This window comes from Drosophila melanogaster, chromosome 3R (assembly GCF_000001215.4).
Source record: "Drosophila melanogaster chromosome 3R".
In the NCBI taxonomy this organism is placed as follows: domain Eukaryota; kingdom Metazoa; phylum Arthropoda; class Insecta; order Diptera; family Drosophilidae; genus Drosophila; species Drosophila melanogaster.
In genome coordinates, this window is record NT_033777.3 from 17,250,178 (window position 1) to 17,277,355 (window position 27,178).

General features: G+C 41.4%; 3 protein-coding genes and 1 long non-coding RNA gene across 4 annotated transcripts in view; 1 reads left to right on the top strand and 3 right to left on the bottom strand.

Annotated features, from left to right (window-relative positions):
• The window catches only part of beat-IIb (beaten path IIb), a 32,797-nt gene extending 17,925 nt beyond the window's left edge, over positions 1–14,872 (bottom strand). The window contains exon 1 of the mRNA NM_001170164.2: positions 14,720–14,872. The gene's annotated coding sequence lies outside the window, so the exon portion shown is untranslated. The remainder of the gene's footprint in view (positions 1–14,719) is intronic.
• On the bottom strand, positions 3,404–3,952 carry CG44259 (uncharacterized protein). The gene has a single exon (NM_001300444.1). The coding sequence runs from the start codon at positions 3,892–3,894 to the stop codon at positions 3,697–3,699; it is 198 nt and encodes a 65-aa protein (NP_001287373.1). The 5' UTR covers positions 3,895–3,952; the 3' UTR covers positions 3,404–3,696.
• Positions 14,873–15,100: 228 nt separating the features above from the next.
• Positions 15,101–15,644, top strand: CG44257 (uncharacterized protein). Its single transcript, NM_001300445.1, has one exon. It carries the CDS (start codon positions 15,299–15,301, stop codon positions 15,443–15,445), a length of 147 nt encoding a protein of 48 aa, NP_001287374.1. The 5' UTR covers positions 15,101–15,298; the 3' UTR covers positions 15,446–15,644.
• A 4,468-nt stretch (positions 15,645–20,112) lies between these two features.
• On the bottom strand, positions 20,113–20,850 carry lncRNA:CR44258 (long non-coding RNA:CR44258). Its single transcript, NR_125194.1, has 2 exons — positions 20,573–20,850; positions 20,113–20,454 (listed from the first exon to the last, which is right to left on the bottom strand). It is a non-coding gene; the product is annotated as a long non-coding RNA:CR44258 (long non-coding RNA).
• Positions 20,851–27,178: the final 6,328 nt, after the last annotated feature.

Below are 27,178 nucleotides of genomic sequence, written 5' to 3' on the forward strand. Positions count from 1 at the left end.
AAAACTACAAAAGAACTGTGAACCTAGGCAAAAAACTAATACCAAATGCAATTACGTTGCATTTATAATTTTGGATATTTTGAAAAATTAGCGCTGTTGGCGCATTCCAACGCTTAATTTATAAAATATGTGACAATCAACAATAAGTGTATGCCAATTGTATCCGGCCTACAAAAATAAGGTTGAAATGAAACCAAAAACAAGCGGCTTTGCCTTCCTCCATCTGAATTCCCTGTTTCCCTTGTCACTGTATTTAATTCTATTCATTTTAATTAGCTCTGATACACTTATTGAGTTTAACCTCTGCAGCCCAAACTAAAACAGTCAATGTCGTCAGGACGAGAAACATTTGTATTGTAATTGTCGTTTGGGACGAGTGAATTGCCACATATGTAACTGTGGCTGTAAGCCACTGTCGCTTGTCGCTGGCATATTTTGGCCAAAAAGACAAATGACAAAAGACAATTAGCTAACTGAAGGCAGGAAGCCTCTTAGACATTTGCCTGTGCGAGTTGGTTTTAATTAAAAGCAGATTAGCATTGCGCGTGCAGCGAATTAGCGTGGGAAAAGCCAGGCAGCCAGCCAGTCCAGCCCACCATCACCCACTTTTCACGAAAATTATTGTTCCCCATTTTTTGGAAAAGCGTGGCATGGCACTGAATGGCCTGGGCACTCAAACCCATCCGCTTGTTACCCCATTTCAGGCATCTCGAGCGCATTTGTCTGGAGACATTGACAATGACAGCGGCTCAAGAGTTGGCTGTACAGTACACCCCCCCTGCAAAACACACATCCGCGTGTCTGTGTCTGTGCGAGGTTACTGTCTCAGACAATTGCCGGAATAAAGCCAACGCCATTTGGAGTGCTGGCTCCTGGGCTCGTGGCTTCTGGTTCCCTTACATTTTCATTCCTGCCAGCGCGGCTCTCGTTACTTTTAATTCCAGTACTTGAATGGAACATTTTTATGCACGCTTCTCGCATGCAACACAACTCGAAAATGGGGCTGGGAAAGAAGGGGGTACACTGAAAAAAGTGGATTTTAAATGCGGTTTTGTCAGGATACAGGATGTGTATCTGGATAAATTGAATTTGATTAGGTGTAAGGGTTGCTAAATCTATTAATTTAAGATCAATAATGTGTTTAAGCACAACAATGGATAACTAATATAATATAATTAACTACAATGAAAATAATCCCTATTGAGAGGTAATGAGATTTAGTTCCATTTGTCTCAGTCTTTGTATATGATGATGGGTTGTGGCTAGTTTTAAGCCTCTCATCTTATCTTCGATATGCATTTACTATAAATAATTAAAAGCGTGAGCCACACATGACGTTAAGTGGCAACGAATTTTAATTTTTGTTTCTATAAAAAAGTATTTCACAAGTTTTTAACTTAATCGATAACAAAATATTTAGAATTCACGCACCTAATTAACATATTCTTCTTTAGAAGGTTTCACATTATGTTTTTTTTTAATAATTTTCTTAACTGAAGCACTATTTTCGCTCAGTGTGCGAGTACTCCTTGTTACTCGCCACATCAGTCACCGCTCACTTGACACATTTCGCCTGCCATGACGCAATTGGCACGAAGACATGCCCAGCACATGGGCAATAAAAGTTGCCGGGGAACTCCAGTTGCTGCAGCTCCTGTTTCTGCCGCCTCTGCTGATGACTTAAATATAGCTACAAGTTTTTCACACCAAATTGCCAGAGCGTCAGCCGCCAACAAATTGAAATGTTGATTTCAAAGTTTCGGTGCTCCAACGGGCCATCAGCTGTCAGGTGAGCATGAGACCCAGATGGGCCAAAGTCCCTCGGATTGTCATAAATCTGTCGCTGCTGCAGTCGATGACATTGATCCCGGGGGTGGTGCTTTGGAGGTGCCACATATTCATGGTGCAGCGGAGTTGTGATGTCATCGGCGGTGCTGCGGCATTAAGTCAGCAGCTTTTCCTGCTTCCCGCGCGGGTGGAACATTTAATTGCCCGCTCGCTGCGTTCGCGCCAAGTCAAAGATTTTCACATCAGCTTAATTACTGCGGCAGCTACGTTAACCCATCGAACGCCAATAAAAGTGAGAAGCAAACTGGGACATGTACGTGCTATAAACCGCTGATTACCTTCGTCTTTAATAAACCAGAAACTCAGACTACTCCAACTAACATAAAAAAATACTCTCTTTAGTTTTATTTCAAATCGAATATATCGCACTTTAAAATATTTTACTAAATATTAAAAGAGTGGTTAAAATGAGCAAAGTTGTAAAAAAAATAGTATTATTAATTAAAAAATTGAGAAAACAATCACTGAATAATGAGCTTATACTTTATTGCTATGAATAATTACATTTTTTTCACATTTTTTTTTAGTGAGCTTGCCTTTGGTATTTTCCGCACAGAAATTCTTGGTAATCTCATCAGATTAAACTGTTATTCACTCTATGAATTTCTGCTCCTTGAGCCGTTTTCAATGGGTTAAGCGTTGGGGCTAAGTCAGCGATTTCCGAGCGCCGATTGGGGGCATGCAGCATCAGAATGTCGGCTGCACTCTGCTGCACTTAATTGCCGCAGAAACGCATAAATGCGCTTTTATTAAATGCGCTTTAAAATTGATTTTGCACGCCCAATGATCGGCATGTGGTTAACCCCTACCCCTCTTCCCGACCAAACAAGCCGCCTTTAATTTAACCCTCTTCATGTGGCAAACTTTCCCACATTTGCGGTTCCGTCCGACGCTGAGCCTTTTGCATGAATGGCCTTTATTCATAATCATATTTTGTAAATTCATACGCATTTATTTTTGCTTTTCGCCTGTCTGGCTTTTGCGTTTTTCCGCTGATTTTGCCTGGCAACTTGACTTTGAATCTTTGCGCTGCTGGCTTCTGTTTCCACTTTTGATGGCCCGCGAATTAATTAAAAGCCCCGCCCCGAAAGTTAAGTAAAGCGCGTGCATTGTGTTGTTGCGGCTGCCACGCCCATTTTAGCATCAAATCCGCGATTCGCCGAGCGTGCGAAATTTATAAATGGCCCAAAGAGGGCCACCCGAAGTGCTGCTGAGGAACTTTTGAGCTGAGTTATTCTATGGTTTTGCGGAACTTGAGTCGCAAATAGGATTGCAATGGGTCTGCAGGCTACCCCCTGCCCTTCGTTTGGCCATCAAAATTTCAGGAACTGATTCCTGAACTCGGTCCTCCAGCTAATAACATTTGGCCTTTTCCGTTTCCTTTGCTTGCTTTTTTCTCTGGCAAATCTCACACAAAATCCAATTACGTAACGGAAAGAAAACCCCGACTAAGGTCGAAATTCACCCGCACACCCGCACACCCACACACAGCACTTGAAATCCAATTTTCATAATAAGCATGAAAAAAAAAAGAAGGACTAACGGATGCGAATTTAATAATAATATAATTTCGGCACAATTATCTCAACAAATTAAGCCAAACCGCCGAGCAGTTCAGTTCAAGTGAGCAGATCTAACAGGCTCCTGCACCACCCAGCTGTTTTTGTTGGCCTATTTGGGTGGTGCTGCTGACTCTTTTTGACCCACAACGACAGCTCATTTTGCGGGCACATGGGCCTGAGGTCGGGCCCTCGTTCTATGTAATTAAATTGAAATTTCAATATTGCGAGTGGCCTGGCCCTCTCAGCAGCGATGGGTTCGAAGGGGAAGCCAAGGGACCAAGTACTTTCATCCACGAGGAAAAGCCCGCAGGAGCAGGAGCCTCCCGTAGCCGGCGGGAATCCGGCGGAGTGAGCCAACCAGCTGTCGTCGTCGTCGTCGCGTTTGCTGGAACGCGGTTGATTTATAAGCCGTGGCCAAAAATGCTCCAAAATTAAAGTGTAATTTATGTGGCAGCCTCTCGCACATCCTGCGGATCCTGTTCATCCGCCAAGTGCGTGCGTTGGCCGCTGCCGGGCGACCTTGCTAGTTGGCTCACAGACCTAGGGACACGTAGAAAAATACATAAATACGTCCGGAACGAATTAAAACCCTAAGCAAATTGCATACATTTGAATTTACTTATTTCGATTTTGGCATTTCAATTTATTGGAGCATGTAAGTTTGCTAACTTAAGACTTAAGGTAACTTTGACTTCTTTAAGATACTGCAAAGCAATTCAAACTGCCAGCTTTGGAAGTACATAGTTGTTAAATTTTCCGATTTTCCACAGTGCACGAATCAACGCTGTATGTGAAAAAATGAAAATACTTGGCGAGCTTAATGTTGCCTGGCCAACTTTGACCCGCCAGCACATCACCTGGCACCCAGCCGCCCAACCACCCAGTCACCCACCCGAAAGTGCCCCACCCATACGCAAAGTGTTAATGTGTTTATGGAGCTGGTGACTTCGCCATACGTCCGTGGACTGGTGAAGCCTCATTCCTTGGGCTTCCTGCCGCCTTTCGTCCTGCGTGGCTTCGAGTGTCCTTTGCTCTTTTGCGCCGTTTGCCACTTGAGTTATTTAAATTGCGTAAGTGGAGCTGGCAGCGAGGCCAGAAAAAAAAGATTGATAAAATATGTTAATTGCGCCTGTTGTACCATGGGGCACAAGTATCTGCACCGGCGGCAATTCTTGCATGAAATTGTCGCCAACAATGCTGAAAAGTTAATTTTCTTGGCATTCTGTATCGTGAATTTAAGGCGTTTTAATTATGTTTATTGCATACCTCGCGACTCCAGTGCCGCCATCGTTGCCATGGGAGTTTCTTTGTTGCCAAAGAGTCGGCACATCGCGGAGTGTATCAATGGGCTTCGTAGCCCTGATCTTCCGACCACCTGACCACCTAATTAGCCCAATTTTCCGCCAACGATGGTCGGCACTTTCAATTGCAATCAGGCATCGCTGTTTGCGGTTTGCATTAAATGAACCTAATGGCTCGATTCGAAGCAATTGATATAACTATGCTAGTTAATATACTAGACTACATTTTCTGATATGCAAATACTTTAAAATTAAATGGCGCTTAACTGGTTTTTAAAATTCTGAAAAGCAATTATTCGGTATGCAGTAATAAGGTAGCTTTACTAATAAGGTACCTTTTTGTTGATGCCAATTTCGAAAACCTCAAGCAATTAGTCGACCACAATATGCTCTATGTATATAACGATTTATACCGGAATAAACTAAACTTTGTTGTAGAACGTACTCTGCCGGCAGATAAATTATCCCCAATGTTTAATGAGCAATTGTTCAGCCACAGCGGGCGCAACGGAAATGTGAATGTGTACGTATATATGGATTTTTAGGAGGCTGGATAAACTATCCCCAACTAAGCCATAGCCCCAAAAACCGAACCGAACCGAACCAAAGTTTGCCACCCACCTGCTGTGCTGATTGTTCTAAATAACCAGAAATTATTTCAATTATAACTCCCACTCGGCTCCGTGGGTGGGTGAGTAATTCGCCGACATAAGGCAGGAGGTACCTCCTGCTATTCGCATTGCCTTGTACAACATAATTGGTGCGCCTGGTTGTCTAGTTCAGGCTGCTTTGTTTATCAGGCAAGTTTCGGGACCCAAAAGTTGTTGACGGGAGACTCTGGCAAACGCCACTTCCACAAAAGTGTTCAGCTATTCGCCTAAGCCGGAAAATATCAGCAATTCACTGAGAACACGTCCAGCTTGAAGCGCACAACTTTTCTATGAATTTGAGAATTTAATTGATTGAAATGTTATACATAATTAAATGAAAAATTCATAGTTTAATTACAAAATTGTGGTCTCAAATGAAGAATATTGTATTAGAACGGATATTGTATCTAACTGAAGATAAAGTAGTTCTGCTTGTGATGCAATTTATATAACTTAGATACCAATAAGTGATCACTTTTCCAAGTGCAGCATTTGCACAAAATTAACAATTTCAATTCGCTTGGACCTCTTTCACGCTTGACCCACAATCAACACATTGCTTAGCTTAACCTTTGACTCGAGCACACATACGCACACATACGCGCACTCGTTGGCCACACATGTACACGCATTCGTGTCCTTTCTGAACGAGAAGTCCTGCTCCTGTTCTGTTATTGGCAGCCAATCGAAGGCAGACCTTTTCTCCATCTTGTCGGCAATTATTCGTGAGGTTTGCATCTGTTATGCTTCGTTGGGGTCCCTAAAAATCGAGAGTTACATAATCAAAAGCCAGGCGGCTGGGGCAACAAAAACAAGTTACCGATTCGGGGCATCTTTTATATAGCTTGACTTTTGCCAACGATCCGAAGCAGGCCAAAAATAAAACTTCCGACTTGTTGTTTTTTTTTTTTTTTGTGGGTGTTTGTGTGTATACAGCCTTTTGCTCACATGTGCTTAGTACAGCATCGGTAATAACTGTGGCTTGAAAAGTGAATTTATTGAAAAGCATAAAAATCATTTCATAAATATTGATATAATTCAAAACTCCTTTAGAAAATGGATCTGTACGAAGATAAATTTATGATTATATTCTTTTTTGTCTCATACATACAATAAATTTCTATAATTTAATACGTATCAAATTATTTCAATTCTATGCTAGAGATATCTCTCATTTCGGTGCTATTTGAATGGCGCCAGCTGTATTTGCTTTTATGGGTAAAGTGCGTGTGTGTTAGTGGCTTGTATATATCCTTCCTGCTCCTTTCCTGCCGTCTTTGGCTTTTGTTGACTCAATTTCCGTATTTAATGACCCGTTGCCAAATATGCCTGAAATTTTCAAACCAATTTCAGCTGCTCTGCACACATAGTACATATATGAGGGATATTTTGGTTACAGTGTGTGCGGTTTCCTGATTGAGTCTATCCAAAATTTAGAGGTTTTCCACTTTAAGAAGGCACATTTACGGCCACTAAATCAAGATAATACATTATACGGAGCCCAGGGCAAATGTAAGGGCTTAAGGGATCCTGCTGGAATCATCAAAACATATTGCGGCCGCTAATGATTTCGATATCTTTGGCACTACCAACGACACAAACACCCATCGGTATTAACCGATTCTCGGACGTGGAATGGAAGCAAATAACCGAAATGCGATACGCAATTATAGCTTAATCCCAGGCAATAATCAAATGCTATAACCTTGTAAACAACAATAAGCAACATGTGTGTCTGTGCGTGTGTGTGTGTGTGTATGTGGGTGTCGCATTGCTTTTAATAATGGCGCATAAATGTTTTTTAACAACGCCAAACAAAGGCAATCACAAAAGCCCCACAGAAAACCAAACCGAACCGATCCGAAACGAAACGAATAACGAAAATCAAAGGGGAGTTTGAGGACTGCAAATTGTGGGCAAAGCCTCATGGCACATAAACAACAATAAACACGCTTGTCGACCTTTACCACCCAAACCATGCAACCCATCCATATACTAGCCCCATTTGACCATATTATTGGTTTTAACACCGGAAGAAATGCAACTAATAATGTCATTAGATCTTTTCAATAAGTGCTTTATGGTAAATGCGCTACTATCAGGGTGGAAATTGGAGTTCTTAGTCCTTAATAATTAGTCTTTCAATCTTTGTATGCGCATTAAACGTAATTTTAGAAATTGGGAATTAAATACATAAGAATGCACGATTTTCGCGCAGTGTAGCATCGAGTTAAGTGAGACAGCGACTTTGGCATGCATGGGACGTCGTCGTCTTTTGTCCCTCGGACGACTCTTGTTTTCAATCCTTTGCACAAATAAAGTTTTTATGATGGCTATTTGTAACCTTTTTGGATTTCCCACCGCCGCCTCCGCTTTTCCACTTTTTCGTACTCAATTCGGCCTAATAGCGGTTAGATCCCTTTTTTCCCTACCCAGCTTTGATTTAAAAATATGTTTTATTCTTCAATCATTTAAAGAGAATGCGATTGTGTCCCCTTTTAGACGACTTTGTTTGAAAATTATTTCCACCCGATAACGTTGTCATCGTCTTTGGCGGTCTTCTCGTCCTTTTGCGTCCTTGTTTCGCATTCCTTTGAGACTTTTTCCACTGCCATTTGAGATGTTCGCAACAAATGCATTTTCACATTTCTGTGCTGCTTAAATGTAAATTGCCATTTAATACTGTTTTTTCTGGTCATTTATTTCTACCTTTAGCTGTCTGAAATAATATTTGTGTTGTGGCGCCATTTCAATTTTTTGTTAATATTTATTTTGACGCTTAAATACATAATTATTTGGTATTAATTACTATTTATTTTTGTTTGGCTGTCTGAGTGCCCTGATTTATTTATTAATTAAATTCCAGGGCAGTTGTCCATTTTAGTAGCTTGTTTGTTTTCGTTATATTTTAATTATGCGTTTACTTTTCAAGGAAAAGCATATACATATATGATTTCACGAATCCTTTATTACGAAAATACCTCTTTGAGCAGCAGAGTTGTATTATCAACTTTTTATGCCTGGCCATAACTTAATTTGAGCATTAAGCCAAGTTTTTTCTAGGCCACCTACGTCGTTTGAGGATGTCCAAATATGTTTATTTTCTTGGAAATCGCTTCTCAAAGGAATTTATGTGCTTATATGTGATAAATTTTTTTTACGTAATACCAAAAGTTTTTAGCTGAATGTACATAATTTGTGACGCTACATAAAAAGAGACTTGTGAAACTACTAAAAAGTAAGTTGGCATGACAACAAACTAACTAGAAACGATGAACTCGTAGCCAAATGAATGAATTGTTGTTAACTGGCATATCAAAATGTGTCAATAAAAAACCATAAAAATATGATTCAAGTCGTGCGTGATGAGCAGAGATCACAGCTTTTCCCCTCCTTTTTTCAAAGTTTCTGCTTTTGCTTCATCAACGACAACATGAGCATTATTCTCATTCGCATTTGAATCGTATCACTGTGTACGTCTGACATACACATTGAAAGAAAAGGAAGATACAGGACACTTCAATGACGTTCAAATGACGTCTTAATTAAATTGACCACAGTATTTTCTCACTAAAAATAAATTTTTATCTTATAATTCCAATTTTGTAAAAATTACAGAAGCCAAAGTATAAATGCTACTAATATTTCTAGTCTTAACTCCGAAACTCAAAATCATTAGTTGTTTTCATGGGTAAACATTTTTCCAGTGTACACATACTGTAGCGTGTTTGTCACACATATCCAATAAATTTACATTTTTATCGAAAAAGTTTTTCCCTGATGTTTTGCTGCCGCTGCTGCTCCACCAAAGCGGAAATATCAAAAATAAATCTCTGGCTTGTTTCCGTTGTTAGAATGCGAATAACAGAGTCTAATGCTTGTAATTGGCACACACAGTTACAAGCCAACAGAGATGGAGACATACACACACACACACACACTCACACAAACATTTGAAACAAAAACATCAATTTGCGACTTTTAATGGCATCATCATTGACTCAATCAGCAGTGAAACTTTCATTTGCCACACATCCAATCTCTGTCAGATTCGAGGACGTAATACCAATGACAACCACTCGTCGTCTGGAGCTCACGCTTTCCAATTTTTGCTTACACAATTTTTATAATTCCAGACAGTTAAGAGAATCGCAATCAGTTGTGATTTTAGCTCTCATTTGTTATTTCTACCTGACCAATTTAATTTCGCAGAACCCATTGTTTACCTGTCTGCGGTGACCCAGACATTCTTTGTCGATTTCTTCTGTATCAATACCCAAAAACTTTTCTTCGATAGCAAATTAAATGATTTGCGACTTGTTGAAGTTCACCCTTTTGAAGGTCGCTACAAGCTGCTATTTTACGACTCCCTTGCGATTGCTGTAAGTAGGCCAACATATCCCTGAGACGCCAACTTTCATTTTGCCAACTTCGATTTTGTCGTTCTCTTGTATTGAGCATGTACACCAGTGATGCTTAGTAATGAATTAAAATGATAAAATAGAAAATAGTTAACAACATCAGAATCTATCTATCAATATATTTAAACAACTAAATTGTTAAATATACTTTATCTTTGGTGTGTGGGTAAGCACATTGAATATTTTTTATTCCTGATAGGAAGTACTGTTTTGTAGGCAAGTACAATGCCCCACTTCGCATCTCTGTTGCACATCGTTCTGTAGCGCTAGCCTTTGGAACTTTATTGCCCACTGTCTTGGTCTGTCGGAGCATGGTGCCTGTCAATTCCATGCTCCTGCATTAGTCACATGGATCTTCCTGTGCCCACAGTCCCACTATGCCACGATACCCATTACCCCATCCAAAAGAAGAACACTCCCCGACAGTGCCATTCATTTGGCCTGTCATTCAACCATTCATTGCGGGAAAACTTGCTCAGTGCGTCATGGAAACTGGCGTGAAAATGGTGTGGGGAACATAAAGAGTCCTGTTGTTTTGCTCCTTCTTCAAACGAACTCCTTGGCTTTTCATTCATTGCGTGGGCGTGAATGAGATGAGTGAGCCACACGAAATGGATAGCCCTGGGTGGGCGAACAACTCTCTGGTGGCCAAGAATCAGTTGGCATTTGATGGATGGCGACAGCTGAGGTCAGCTTGCAAAAGAGTTAAGTTTGGATGATTCAAATTGATGAACAGAAGAGAGACCGTTTTTAAATATTGATAATTTGCTATATAGCTTTTTATTTTAACAGATATTAATCACTAACGTAAGTTTTTCGCTCTGAAATTATTTTCATACACCCTTAACTACTGTGCAGAGTTTCCAATAACATTTGATATCAATAACTAAGGTGTGGAACTTGGCGCAATCTTCTGCGGGCACTGGCCCTTAACAACTTGGAAGCAGCAGCTTAATCAGGGCATCAGTGCAAAAAATCGTTATATGGTAGGGGAGAAATTAAAAACACTCATGCATAGATAATACCCGAGTCGTGCGGCGAGGAGTTTACCTAGCTGCCAGGAAGCCAAGTCGATAAGCCAGTCGCGCGAGGGAAAATGTTGTTAGGAGAATGAAAAAAATCCGAGGAAAAGCTGGAAAGTCTGGTCATATTTACGTTAGCTTAAATCGCACCATGTGTCCGTGTGTGCGAGGGTGTAGTGGTAGTGTCAGGACTTCGCCATGCGTTGCAAATTTCTGCAGCTCCTGGCTGTTCGTGCTGTTCCCAGCTCTCGAATAAACTAGGCGGCCACAGTGCGTATGAGTTATGCAGATAACGCTCAGCGCAGCTCGAAAGCGACAGCGGCTTTCTGGGCGACCGCAGAAAGTGTTTTACTCAAAGGCATCGTAACTCTTCTGCGGTGCTTTCTTTTTCATTTTACTCAGCCTTCTCCACCGGAGCTTCTTTCACACAGAGGAAAAATGCTACCAAGAAAGTGGTCTTCAGTAATTAATAGGATTAATATTGTTGCATAAATTCGAAAATATAGTATACCTTTGCCAGATTATATATTTATTTGATTTTACAATATATTTCTGACTTTTCAAAACCTTTTAATTGACTTAATTATCTATTTTTTTATGTGCACTATCATCTTGCCTGAAACTTCAATTTCAGTATCAGCGAAGCGCGCTGAGTTATTGGCAACTTGGGAAGCGCGAGGAGCAAAGGAAAAGGGCTTGGCCTGACAAAAGTTTCCATCTCTGTATTATTTTTGAGAGATCATATTTTTTTATCTGCTTTGCCAGCGTAGCTGCTCAAATTTAAATTAAAACTTCGGCACTTTTGCATTTTATCCCTGACTTTATGACTTTGGGTTAACATGGCAATGAAGTGATGCGCTGCTCAGCTTGTCGTTTTGCCCATTTCCCAGGAAAACAAGGACGCTGGTATGCGTGTGAAACTTTGTGTCGGAATTTTGCGATTGTAAAGCGTCAAACGCTTAAAACTTAAATAGTTTTCCTCCTCTTGTTGCTACGTTATTTTTATCATTTTATTTTCGGCGAATGAAAACGTTTTTGCTTTTATCGCCCAAGTTTGAGGACTTTGGTTTTGCATTTAAAAAAAGTTTGACTGCCAATTTGGCCCACCCCATAGCCAATCTCCATAAATACTCTGCCCCGCTTAATTTTATTAAAATTTTGCATATTTGTGTAATTTAAAAAAAAAAATAATTATGCAACGAACACAACACATTTTCGGTAGTCCCGAGTCGAAGTGAAAGGTAGAAACACAGGAGCTGCACATGTATGGTAAAAAGATATTATCCTCTCTTCTATTTTAAGTGATTAATTCCTTAGCTTGGTTTTCAATTACCAGAATTTAAAAAAAAAAAAAACAATTCAAGGCCCCACTTTCGGCCTCTTTTATGCTGTCGTGAGTACCATCTACTTATCTCCACTTTTATCTCACTGTAAATAGAGTAGCAGGTGCTTCAGCAAATTTTGGGCAAACTGAAACTTTATGCAATTGGGCAAATGTTTTCAACAGCATTTCAATTTGCATGTGGCCTTTTGGGCCACTCTGGACATTGGGCAGTGAATATTTACACATTTGTCATGGGCATAAGCATGAGCACTTCCCAACCAATGACCACCGACCGCATTTAGTTTCGTTGTTGATTAAGTGCCAAAGTGCAAGTTGAGACCGGGAAAACTTTGTCCTCGGTCTTGACCGGGCTAGAGCTGGGCGCTCTTAACAAAAACAAGATGTTCGGTTTTATCTGGCACCTTCCTGAAACATCACTCCCCTGGCACTTGCGCCCACAATTTCACAGCTCCGACACAGAGATGTGCGGGACCAACGTGTCGTATACTTGATTTTATATGCAAAGTACTTGCAGCGTTTTATGTGAGATTCAATTTCCCACACATCTCCGCCCTGCTGCTTATGCAAAATCAATAAGGAGCATGCGTAAAATGGGGAAAAAGCAGAGTGCAGGAAAAATATTTACGCATGTCAAAGGGGTTATAACACCTAACCGGTGTGTCTGTCCCCCGGCGAAATCGAATCCAACTGAACACAAAGAGCAGTACAAGTACAAAGTGATGCGATGCGGCGTGATGGCTCCATTTCGTGAAAGGAGTTTGGGGCCATCAGAAATCAATTTCCTGTGGCGCCAAAAGGGAAAGCGTAAAACTTTTGCCGAAAAGTTAAAGCCAAGATGAGGGAAACTTCTCGCTGCGCTGGCAACTTTTACCTGTCGCTTTCGCAATAAAAACATTGCCAGCTGCTGCCACAATCCGTCAAACAATCAATAGTTTGATTAGGTTCCTTTGCCACATGTTGACTTTAAGCGAAAAATTAGCCCTAAGCCTCCCAACGAAAAACTTTTCCGCCACCCCTGCCACAACAAATAAATAGAAACAAACAGAAACAAAAATGAAGGAAAAATAAAGAAACTTTGAACTGTTGCCGGTTATCTGTATGGGGGGGGGGGGGGGTAACTCTCATAGAAAACTTTTAGATACAAAGAAACAAAAAATAAATATGTTTAGAGATAGAAGGGGCATACATATGCTCACTGCCCGTGGCGCTCAAGTTGACATTTATACGAGCATGCAACAAGAAAAACAACTCAAAGTCACAAATGGCCAAAATATGCACATAAATTTCATTTCCGAATAAAAACAACAAGTCGAAGCAGGCGAAACTGGAAATGAAAATGGGACCGGAAAAAGTTGCAAATGTGCAGAGATAAGCGCATGCTGCAAAACAACATCAACTGGCGTACTGAGATGTAATGAAATTAAACAAATTGCCGGGCTTTGCTCCGGTTACCTGCCTTTTGAATCATTGTCAGCGAGTGGCAAAGTTTTTCCACCTCATACCCTGACAAATCCCACGACACACAAATGAGTTGTCTTGCGGGCGGGGCCGGGTAAAAAAGGGAATCTCGGGAAATACTGGAAAGTGGGGAATATAAGGACGATGCTGCTGCACAGCAAACGACAATTCATGTAAATTGCTTAATTTATTAGACTTTTTCAGGGAAAAACAGGCTGCCCCCAGAAAGCTTCCTGACTTTGACAGCGTCGCGACTTTGGCTTAAGTATTAGCAATTGTTGTTGCTGCCGGCTTTTTTTTTTCTATTTACGCTCCGCTACAATTTCCTGACGGGCTTTTGTCTCGGTGGAAAAAAGTTTCACAGCATTTTGCCCTGTTTTCCTTCTCATTTTACTTTGGTTCTGTTCGTTTCAGTTCGGCTTGGTGTTTTCTGTGTTCTGCGAATTTGTTATCTTAATTCATGTCATTTAAAACAGCGAAAGAAACGTAGAAAAGTCTGCCACCATTTGTTTCTAAATAAAACTCATGGCAATTGAATTCACGATGGAGGGGGTCTGCAAACTTTTGTGTAATACGCGTACAGATTAAAAGTTTTTTTTTTTATTCCTGGCACATATAGCGAATACGCCGCCTGTGCTGGGATCTCGTTTCACGTTACGCATTCGCCTCGTTGGCCGACGAAGAAAACGCGGAGCGGGGCGTATTCAAGCCGTGTCAGCTTAATGGCAGCATTCATACAAATCACAGTGGCCCGCCCGCCGCTTCCGGGCTGCCATTGCACTTTTCAGTGAGCTGCCTTCTTGTTTTCCATGTTCTTGTTTTCGTTTTTTTTTTTTTTTTTTTTGCCTCCTCGAGTTTTTGGGGGGCTGAAGCATGAATTTATACGTCAGAAATTCAAGAAAATGCACAGGAAAAGAGGCGGAAAACAGCGCGCCAGCAGAAAGTGCAAGAAAAGCGCGCCACACTCACGAACACTTGGAAGTATGCGAACACATGGCATTACTACAAAAAACTAGGTTACAAGTTGCAACGTGAAACCTAGACGTGATGTCTGAATTTTTCCTGAAGCGTAACACTTTAATTTTCAAGGGACATGCAGACTTGAAACATACCTAGTTTTGTTGAAAATTCCGTTAGGCTTTCCTTTCAAAATTCCCAATGCAGAGTGCCCGAGTTCGCTGATCACTCGTTTCACGCGTTTCACAATTACGCGTCGTCACTCGGTTTTTCTTTTCGTCACACTTGTCGGCTTGGCCAGAACTGCTTCGCTTTGTTGGTTCTTTTCAACTGGCAAACGATTTCTTGGTCCCCGACATGTCTGGGATTTTCCGGAATTCGCCGCATCAGATTCGGCATAAGAACCGAACTTGCATGCCAGAGAGAGAGAGAGAGAGAGATGTCGGGGATTTTTCCGAGTTTCGAGTTTCTCTTCGCCGGTATAACAGTTTTTCATGCTCCAGTTTTTCGTCCTGGCATCTCTGTGAGAAATTGTGTCATTAGGTGCATTTGTTTTCGTTTTCCTGACCAGTCCCAACTCGCACCACCCACTCAGCCTCGCAAACCCAACACCACATCCAGTGCCACTCAACCCTTCCGCCCCTTCTGTTGTTGCTGTTTATTTGCTTCATCTTCATGCCGTGTCACTTTTCGAGTGCAAGTGTGTGTCAATCTGGCGCCGCTCATCTAACTAAATGCCAACAATTATGTTTTGGAGTCTCATTAGTTGCAACTTAAAGTGTTCTAATGTGTTGCCGTGTGTGAAGAACGATGCCGTTAATGATGTAAGCGGCAGCTGTGAGTTGGATACTGAAAGCTGGAAATTGGATGCTGAAAGCTGAAAGCTGAATACCGAGTGCCAAAAGCTGGGTGGGCAGACGGATTTGGGTGCCAAGAGCCAACAGATGCCAGCGAAATCGAGTCAAGTGGGCTCTGTATGCCCGCACACATATATATATTTTTTGGGGTCGAGTTCGTGCCACGCGGCGTTTTGTTAATTGGTATTACCTGACCTACACTTTGAAAAATGCTATATGACCTAATAAAATGACGTTCAATGATTATTATGTTAATGAAATAAATTGTAATATAATATCGACTGTAATCGACTTGTTAATCCATGTTAAATAATTAATGATTGCTCATGATTCAAAGTCAAATTTTTGTTATCAACTTTTTATTTACTTCATCGAGGGTTACCCGTTTGATCTGGACTTTAATGTTGCATTACCCAACATTAAAGGCAGCGCATTTTTGATTCTTTGGTGCGGCAATACGAGAATGGAAATTTATATTTTCTCCTGTGCCCGTAACCCCGAAAGGACCCGATGACAATGCCAGGGCGCTGAGTGAAAAACAAAGCGAGTGGCACAATATGGCACAACTAATCACGCTGACGCTGACAGAAAATGCACTAAACAAAGAGCCAAATAAACCGACGCCCAGCCACACCGAATACCGAACGCCATACGCCATATGCCATATGCTATACACCATATCCCACCGGAGGGGGTCAGGCCATAAAAATCGCATGCGAGCGGGGGCTGATTTAATGAATACCCGGATCCGTGTTCCGGGGGTCCGAGAAAAACGGAACCAGCGCACACGGGTTACCAGGTTGGGTTCAGGTTGCTGTCGGAGCCAACTAATTTAAGCTGCGCCTTGTTATAATTACGACGAGCGGCAACAAAGCTGTTGGAAAATGATGCGCACGTGACATCCGGCATGGTTCTGCCGCCGTCCGTCCGACGGTCGGTCGCCAGTGAAAAGGCGAAGGGAGAAAGCCGGAGAAGGCCACGGAGCCGGGAAAATCAACCATCAGGCAACAGTGAAAGCCACAGCGTCAAAAAAAAAGTAAGTACGCTGGGTTAGACGAAAGTTACGAGTCTCAGATACCTGGTGATCAAGTAAATAGTTTAAGCCACTAAATGACTATAAGTCACTTAAATCATGTGGTATTTGTAGTTGAAGAAAATAAAGATATGTGATAAGAATATTTTTTTATAGATGACAAGGAACTATCGTGGTGGAACTATTTAATGGATTATGTTAATCCATTTTTTACAAACTGATATGCTAATGAAAAAAAAAAAACCATTTCCCAAGTTTCCCTGAGAACTAAATGATTACCCCACTTAGTTTTAGCCTTCTTAAAGTTTTTCTTAGTTCGTTTGATATATGATAAGTTCGGTATGGCCCTGTACCCAAATGCAATGCTGGGTATAAAAACAAAGGCCGGGCCAACGAAGTCACACGCTCCGAAAGCAAACAGAGCAAAATGCAGTCTTTGCGGGTGTAAAATAACCAAGCCCCTGCTGAACCTGTCCCCCCGCCAGTTTAGTTTTTAGAAAATTATGAGAGGGTGGCCAGGGGGCTTTCTGCATTTTTTATACAATTTTCTGGGATTACTTGCACTCGGCGGCGGGAGCGGGACTCAAGAAAATTAGTCGCGCTTTTTCGCTCGCGTCGGAAAGGAATAAAAAGTGCAGCCAAGGAGCGAAGTGTAAATTTACTTCCGCTGCAAAATGTGGGCGTGACAGCTGACGGGGGCGCTGGGCGTGGTAGTTAGGTGGACGGACACGGCAAAAAAAAAAGAATGCAGCTTTTTCTAATTAAGCGTACGTGCAACTGTCAACGGCTTCAGCTGCTGAGGCAGCGCGCTCTTTACTTGTATAACTTATTGTCGTTGACAATAGTCTTAATTGAAAAGCGCCAAGCTCACCGGCTCAGTACGTTTATGGGAGTGGGAGTGGGCGTGGCAGGTGTAGAGCGGGGCGAAAACCCAACTCCTAAGCTCACCTCTGACAATTCAATCAACGCTACAAATGCTGACTCGTTTATTTTTCAAGACGCCCCTAGCAAGACAGCTGAAATGGCACTGAGAAAAAATTAATAGGATTTTATCGAGCATAGGCCAAATCAGTAAGATACATTATATTATATTATAAACATCAGTATTATACATTTTTATATTCACACCCATACTGACCTAATAAGTTGAGGATAAGGAATAATTTTAGAAATATAAGTTATAGGTACTAATACTATTGTAAATTCTTGTCTCAGCATTTCTCACTGTAATATTAAAAAAATAAATATTTACCTTTTTTTTTTTAAATTCCAGCTAATAATTTTGTCTGAGTGAACAGCTGTTGAGCGAGGACAGCTTAGCCGGCATTTGTCTTTGTAAGAGCTTCTTGCTCGGGGCCCAAGAATGAACACTCGTCTTGGCCGCCACTTAGCTGCTGACCAACTGCAACTTCGGGCCGAGAGTGGCGCGGCATGGCCCTAATTGAAGTTCTCATTGATGTTGTTGCTCTGGCGGGGTGGTAGGGGGCGTGCCTGGAGGCGGGTGGGTACAAGGCGGATGCATGGTGGAGCTTTGTGGGTGGCTGGCATAACTCAGCCACATGCTAAATCAAGAAGCGTCTCAGCTCGGAATCCATTTCCCATAGTCATGCACTGGCAGCGCACATTTATCAAGATGATGGCACATGCACAGTTTACCTGTGCGCCATAAATAAGTAAGGCATCTCTCGGCGCCTCGTCCTTCTGATCCTTCGAGAGCGATGCAATCAGCGCCAGCAATCCCCCGCAGCCACGCCCCCACCCCGCAATCACCAACCGTCTGCGAAGGTGGCGGCTGCAAGTTTCTTAATTTTCGTTTGCCGTGAATTTGCTCACACATTCACCGAGTTTTGCGCCTACGTCTGGCTACTTTTTATCCTTTCCCTTAGAAGTACTGTACACAGTGGGAAAAAAGTGACAATGATTTGCTGGGGCTACTCAAAAACTAATCGTAAATGTTATTCCCTGGGACCATAGGAAATTAATAATTAATATGGTAATAATAAAGACGATTGTTGCCATAAATGAATAATCGAAATGAAATTAAAGTGCTTGCCTGTATTTTAGATAATTTGCTTGACTAAAAACTTCATCACGTCGAAAAATCAACAAATAGAAACTAGAAATTATGCTTATTAGCTAATTGAAGGCGGCATAAGTAAATATCATTTATATAACTAATGGTTGTTTCACTGTTTACCCTTGATCTGGAGAATATCCCTGATTTTGGGAGTGCACTCCCGTGAATATTGTTGTGCAGCTTGGCGTAGCAGAAAATCGCTTAAGACGCTGCCGTGTGCAAAGTTTACCCCTTTTCGGGTGGGCACTTTTAGCCCCCAGTAAACCGAACTCCCCACCTGGGTAAGTTTTACAACTGCGCTTGCCTCAGTCATCAGTTTTGAAGTTGAAGTTTTGCCGGGTTTGCATCTCTCGCTTTTCCGTATATCTCTGGCTGCCTTTCCGTATCTTTCCGGCTCAACTTCATCGACATCGTTTACTTTTCGATTCGTTTCGTTTTGCAATCTGTAATTACGAGCAGCAGCCGCTTTTGATGCTTTTTCGGTTTAACTTTCAACAGCTGCCAAGGAGTCTCCATCTCCGAACACCCATCCATATCCGTGAAGCCTTTATCCCCCGATCCACCGACTACCCACGAATTCTCTTCCACCACACTTGAAATATAATCGACATTGTCGATTGGCGCGTGTGTTTTTGTGTTTGCGTTTTGCGTTTGTGTTTTGTGTTTTGTGTTTTCTGTTAGTTTTGTTTTGGTTGGCATTTCTAATGCCTTGAAAAGGAGTTTTTTGATTGCGTCTGGAGGAGAGGATTGCATATTTCATGATGATGTGCCGCGCTGTTTGCGTTGATACCAGGCTGCTTTGTTTGCCACAGAAAGTGCGTTTCATCATTGGTTGGTTGGCTCATTAGGCTGCATTTGATATGCATACGAAAAATGCGCCATGGATCGCCCAAGAATCCTTTGACTGACGCTAATTAGAAAAGTTTGCCCAATCACGGGTAACACTTCCGCTTTAACCCTTTTTTTTTAAACTTTGTTTTTGCCCGCCATTAACGCAACATTGACGCTAATAGAGTCGGCGACTTTATCGAGGACTTTGGCAATAAGAGTTCGCCAACAAGTTTAAAATTGTCTGCATGCCTTTCGATGGCCGTGGAAAAAAGGGTAAAAAATCAAGGCGCAAATGACGGTTCACTTAATTTGCATTTAATTACAAAGTTCTACAAAGACCCCAACTGAAAAAAAAAATCACCCTCATTGCCATGCAAATATTTTCACAGATACCACGCAAAAAGTATAAACAAATAAACAAATGCTCGCATATCATATCATTGGTTTAGATGCTTATGTTTAATTCGAAAACATTTCATATATTCATTGGGCGGGCCGCACTCAAAAGATTAAAAAACATTTGATGTTGGATAAAAGAGAAATGAGGCGAGTCATAAGCAAAGTTTTTGCGACCGCAGCACAACGAAAGCATAATGTGCGTGAAAATCAGTTGATAAACAGCTCACGCAGAAGCTCTAAAACATAAAACAAAATCGCCATACAAGAACATCGGAGCATAAATGAAAAGCATCAAGTTAAAACATGAATCCCGCTTAAATATATATTGAAAAAGTTTTGCTTATGATTTTTTTATAGGGCGGGCTTCTTAATGAACTGAGTTCTCGATGCTGCGGCAACAAAGGGCATTCCGAAATTAGCATTAGCACGCAGCTCCACTTCCTTGACCCACATTTTAGTGGGTACCTCCAATTCGACTGACGTGCGTGAACTTGCGCATTTCGTGCACGTCCTACTCGTGTCCCCACTGCTCCTGTAACATCCCATTCCCACCGCCCACACCAGCGCATCGCCACGCTCCTTCCAGTGGCGTAGTGAATGCTTATCAAAACCATTTCGGGAGTTCTTGGTGCCTAAATATGTTCTATATATTACTAAGCTCTTTTGAACAACCAATATAATAATAATCTTCCGCTAAAAATTATATATTAACCATGACATTAAAAAATAGTTGTTAAAAACCATCTAAAGCATATATCTTGAAATCCGTAGTATCTTTTAAAGCATTAGAAAATATTTTGTTATTATATACTTTTCATCGTTGCTGATTTGCCACGACGCCTCTGCACCATGTGGCTCGTTGAGTTGAGTTGGCAAAATGGAAGCCATTAAGCGAATGGTTTCCCGCTTCTTTCCCAGAATGAATATTTTTATGCTGCAACTTTGGGGCCAAGTTCTCATTGGAGTTTTGATTGATAAATGTATTATTTTTATTGCTGCCGCGCGCTTTTTCGCTTCCATTTTCCACTTTGGCCCACTGGCTTTTATGGTGCCACCTGAACGTGAGCCGCAGGACCTTTTCCGCTTCCTTCCACGGCAGTTAATTTTCAAATTAGCTGGACCGCTCGCGAGAGCCTTTTAATTACAAATGCCATGGAGGCATGGCGGTTGGCGGTTGGCGGCTGTGGAAAAATGAAAAAGGCAAGGGGCGGCAACAAATGTCTGATTAAATAAATTGACACAAATTAAAAGAATACGCTGCCATGGCAACAATTAAATCAAAATTCTTGAGTGGCAACACAGCCCACAGGAGACGAAGCGGAGTGGAGTCTGTCGTCGCTTTTGATTACATAAAAAACAAGCTAATTACGTGAGGCAGCAACAGCAAGGAGCATCCATATTAACCATCCTGCGCTAGCTTCTTTGATGTAGGGGTGGGCCGACTTACTTTGCCATATGTTTTAATGTCAATTTCCATTTAAATTAGCTGCCTGCCTGCCAGGCGTATCCTGCATCCTCGTACCGGGATCCTGTGGCCGAGCACTCCGTTCCGCAAATGATTGAATGCGTCGCGCACGGCTTCATTGTCGTCTTGGCTGCGAGTGCGATTTACTGCGAATTTTAATTATTTTCGCATATGCATGCCGCTTGTAAACTGAGAGCGAATAACGCAAATGAAAATATCCACTTTTAATGGCTGCGTCGATGTCGAGGGGCGATTGTTGGGATAATGGAATGAAATAGCTGGGTTCTCTGCACCTCGAGCGGAATCCAGGTGTGCACTAAGAAGAATAACCTAATGAAAGCATCCAGTTAATGAAACCAGAAGGAACATATTCTTATTTTAATAATTTATTATATTTTATATAAATTTACCAAATGATATAACTTAAGATATTTTGATTTGACCATTGTTAGTCGACGCTGCGTTTAACTAAAAATTTTGATTAAAAATCTCCTGCGACTCCCTCAGTTTTTTCCCAGTGTTTCGACCCTTCATACCCTCCCGTTTCGATTATAATATATACGCAGTGCATCATGCATGGGCCCCAGGAATAATCGACGAGGCAATGGAGCGTGCTATCAATCGATTTCAATGGTAATAACTGGCATAGTCTACTTCTGTGCGCACGGCTACAATTGCTGCGGCCCGGGCGTGAAAGTTTTTAATTGCCCGAATCGACTCGACTTGACCGATCCGGATACGGATCCATTCTGGTCCGGTCCGGACCAGTCCTTGGCGAACGGGAAACTCAGCTGGCGCGCAAATCATAATAAAAATATGAAACAAGGCCAAGCGCGGTATTGTAATACGAGCACACAATTACCAACGTGGGCTCCATTGGCCACTCGTTCCATTTGAAGTGCATGTATTGTTGAAGGAATTTCGGACTGCAAAATCCAGAAGTGCCCAGCCAAAAACGCTGCGTATGAGTAATGAACTGAAAAGCCACACGAACAAAACAACTGCATTAGAACCGAATGCAAAAAGTTTATTCAACAAATAATTAATTTGATTTCGGGTTAGTTGTGTCAGTGGTGGAAGCACGCAAAGGCGAACCTTAATTAAACTAAATAAATTAGCCAGCACACACAAAAAACTCAATGGAACACCGAAAATGCGTGGTATGATGATTTAAAAACTATTTTGAAGGCAAATGTGCAAAGCTTTACGTAATGGCCACGTCCTTGTCCATAGTTGGTAAGTTATTCGTTGTGAACATTTTTCTAGAATTTAATAATCGTTATACAAATGCTTGGTCAATACATAAATCAATGTTTATTTAGATACTAAATGCAATGTCATGGTTGCATATAATTTTTCTATGATATATAAATCAAAACTTGGAATGTTCTAAAATATAATACATTAAATTTAATCTACTAAGAACACAAGGCCTATCTATTTGTATTGATTTTGTTTAGTTTGGAGATGCATTTAAACTGAATTTTGTAATCTGAGGAGTTCTTTCCTTGCTAAAGTTTTATGAATGGTACTAAATGGCAATGCAGGTTGAACATAATACACCCAAGACTACCTCCCGATTTTAGCGTTTTCCTGAAAAAGTAGCAAATATCAGCAATAAGCGGGATCATAAACTGACTGGCGATGGGGAAGGCCTCCTGGCTCATTGTTATGCCACCGGCGTGTGGCTGCCGTGTTCATGCTGACAAATTATGCCGTTTTATGCTTTTGTCGCCAACTCCGACGCCCACACTCGCAGCGCCCAAAACACCGAAGGAAAAACACTGACATCCTCACATCCTCACATCCTCATATCGCACGCATCAAGATAAACGCACGCATGAGAGACGCAGCCCGCAACTCGACCCCAAAACCTCCGAGGACCCGGGGCCTCCATGCGGCGTCTTGTTTGCCACCGAGGTCTGCCCGAGTTATTGTGCTGATGATGAGGTTGGACCAAGTGTGGGCCACCAGTTCCGAGTTCCCTGGGGCATTTCCGGCTGGGAAAAATATTATGGATATACGACACGAGCAAAATAGACGTGCAAGTGCACTAAAGAAAATATATTGTTTGTATTCATTTGCTTTCAATTACTTAACAGAATACAGTTGCATATGCAAAGAAAGGCAGCAAAGTCTTTGGTTCTTATATCCCCCAGTCTATACCTTCCGCTCGCCAGTTTTTTTTTTTGCAGTGTATGTGGTTGGCAGAACTCATCGCATCGCAGGACCCGTTAATATTTTAGCGGCGACAAAGTCAAAGTCAAAAGTACCTCCAGCGACAATGCGTAAACAAATTGACAGCTTATAAAAACCTGGACGTCATGTGCCGTCCTGAAATCGTTTTATTATGCCATCCAAGTTATGCGCGCCAGCCGGGAGATTTTGTTGCAAAGTCGGGGTAGAAATTAATAATTAACAGCGGAGAAAACGTGGCCATAATCTGCAGCATATTCGATCCTGAAAACACCCAAACTATAATAGTTGACATTACTCATCTGTGTCCCGGTAATCGAGACGATTGTCTCGCTGATTTAATTAAACCCCCCCTTCGAGCCTTTGAGCCTGTAGATTATTTAATATCGCAATATCATTAAGCGTATGTAGCGGAACTCTTATGTATATGCATACATATGAACTGAAAAAGGCAATCCCAAAAACAAAGAGCTTAATTGGTTGCGCATTAAAGTGTTTCGTTTCAGATTAATATTATGTTACGTTGCAGGTGTAACAAATGAAACAATTCACTGACTAGCATATTTTCAACATTTTAAATCGTAGGACGTCTTTAACATACATATGTATATCTGCTCAACGGGTCCCATTGCAATTTGCGCCATCATCCACTGGAAAACCAGCTAGTCTTGGGTCCACTTTGATCTCGGTAACTATTGACAAAGGCTGGGGGACCCAAGCAAATAACTGGGCTGCCATGGGAAATGCAAACAGATTTCCAAATGGAAAGGCAAATAAATAAATCGCGCGTGCTACCTGCCCGAATACACTTAGCCCACCGAAATCTGAATTCCCTTCCTGCTGTCCAAATTGTAGATTATACTGTGGTTTATTATTTATATTTCGGGACTGCACCACCACCGCTGCTGTGCATTTGAGGGGTGGACAAACAATATAAATCCAACGCCAGTTTGTGTAATTTAATACGTTCCGCTAATAGCGTTCAATGACAAGCGATCCTGACAGTTTTCCGGGCGCGGCATTTGATTTTAGTTGCCGCATCAATTTTTCATGGTTTAAACAAATTGCTTGCTCATAATTCGCGTAATTATGCTAAAAGTCATTTGGGAGCACTCATGCGTATTTATGCATTGCAATATGATTTTTAGCACATCCACGAATTAGTTAAAACTATGCCGATTCAGTTGGGAAAACAATTGATGTGATTTAATTGGAGCACAGCAGCGGCACAGTTCATCGACCCGCGCAGCAGGCAAAATTCTTCGATTCGGCGTCAAAATATTTCGGGACCCTTTTCATGTCACTGACACTCGATATTGCGAATAACCGCAGACGAGTCAAAGTCTTTGGCTCAAAGGACGTCTAGACGTGTGCGTATGAGGTTTGACATGATTGGTAAAGGATTATGTAGCACGGCCTTGTTATGAGAAGCGTTGTTGCTAGAGTTAACGCTATTGTGTTGCTATTTGTTAGATTGAGGTCATGTCATGAAACTATGTTACCCAGTGATTCTGATCTCTTACATTTGGTATATAAAGTCGTACGTATTTTAAACATAATCCTCTTTAAGCCTTTTAAACGTACCTCTGAACTTTTAAGAAAATTACATTTTGAAAGGGATGTTTCCCATGGAATTTGGGTCACATAAACTAGTGCAAGATGCACTGCACTTTAGATGGATATACTGAGCAATTTGATAGATCAATTGAATGGAACACTCAGCCCTGTTTACAGACGGGGTTGATGCGGCCATTGAATTGATGACGCTTCATCCAAGTTGTCTGCTGGCAACGCATTTGTTTTGGGCAATGGAATGCTGGCCCATTTATTAAATAGGCTTGCAAATGTGCCTGCTGCCCAAATGTATTCGTTCAGCTCGGTTACTTATCAAATGCGCACTTTGATTTGTTGCCCACCGAGCAGAACTGGCCACAATCACTTGGTCCGAGGGATCGGGACTTGGTTTCTCAGCCGCAAGCTGTTAACCCAAATAATTATGGCTTCATTAACTTTATTGTGTGTGTAAGTGGTTTTTTGATAAAGCTACTGAGTTATAGTCGAAGCACTTGTGCCCACGCCCCCTCAAGCCGCCGCCAGCAAATTAATTGCTGCGAATTGGGCCGCCCAAATGAACAGAAAAAATCGAAATCGTTTTGCTAAATGACACAAATTTAGCAAACATTAAATTGTGCCGGATTTGGCTTTTTTCTCAGCGCCTTTATTTATTTTGCCAAAGGGTTTTTGTGTAGCTTGGTTGTGTGTGAGTGTGGAATTTTCAGACGACTAGTACAGGGTGCCTCAGGATAGCCCCTTGTCTCCAGTTTGGCAATAACAAGATATCTTTTCTACTGTATTTCCACTGGAAAAAACGTATAAAATTGAAAAGAATTTTGTCACTAGGAAAATATAGTTATGGTTAGTTATGGTTAAAAATTTTGAAAACATTATAGCGATCCAAAATAGGAATTGCACTTAAAACTTTTCTAATTTTGGTTTATATTTAATTTAACTATTTGCAAGCCAACTCAATAATTTGCCTGGTAAGTACTATTTAAGCTTTGAAATTACCAAACTGAATATTTATCTTCCTAATTTTTACCTGTGTTGGGACCCTAAAAATTCCTGTGGCGCTGGTATAAATTTGGCAGGTTGCTGTGTACGAAAAAAAATGCATAGGAAAAATATCAAGGTAAAATGTTATATAACCGAACAGTCTATGCGAAACGCCCAGCAACAAGGACAACAACAAACAACCGCACTATTATTTTTAATGGCCAAACATTACAAGCCACGTGGGCTGGATTGGGCTGGGAAAAGGAAAACGAAAGCGGACATAAAAATAAATAAGAACAAATTGGCAGGCAAATGTTTAGTTTGTGGCAACATGTTGCCAACTAGCCCGCTTCCCCCATCCCTTAACAACTTAAAAGTTGGCTGTATGTCGCCATCTGCCTATCGCAGTCCTCTGGCCCTCCACATGCCTTTAAGCTATTTTATAATTAGTCCCAGCCATGACAAAAAGTTTTTGGCAAAACAACTTAAGGCCCCAGCATCGGGTCCGTTTAGCCAGCCAACCGCACACGGTGCACGTGAGGAGTCCCAAAAACACCCGAAGCCAAGAACCGCCAACAATGAGCTACTACACTGCACGCTTTTATTGTCGTTGGGACGGCGGAGCTGGTGGCATTTATTTAACGTCAAATAATTCACAACATATGTATGCCAAAAAATCTGAGTGCCTGAAATCTGGAAAGTTTCCCACACGCTCCACTGAGCCCAAATTAGTTTGGGGAGCGGCCAAGTACTCGGCGAGGCTTAGCTTTTGATTTTTCCCGAGGGCAGCCGCCACCACCTTCCACATGACACTCAAAACACCATTGCCAAATAGAAAAAAATAGTGGTAAGTTTCGGCTATTTTTCAAATTATTGCAATTATTTTAAAATTTTAAAAAATTTAATAAGTCCAAGTCCAGATATGATGTTTTTGCTTTTTCTATTAATCATAATTATTCAAAACCATATATGTCATGCTCACGTAAATCATTTAAAATAATCTTTTATTAAAAAGGAATTATATCATTAGCAAATCTATGTTCAATTACAAATGAAATTTCATAAGCTTTTAGATTAAGATTTAAATGGAGCGCTTTTATAGGCTTTCCACAGAACAATAATAGTATTTTTTTGAGTGCACAAACTCGTGGCTAGTGAAATTTTGAAAACTGCTCAACTGCTAATTGGCTGTGGTCAAGCGAT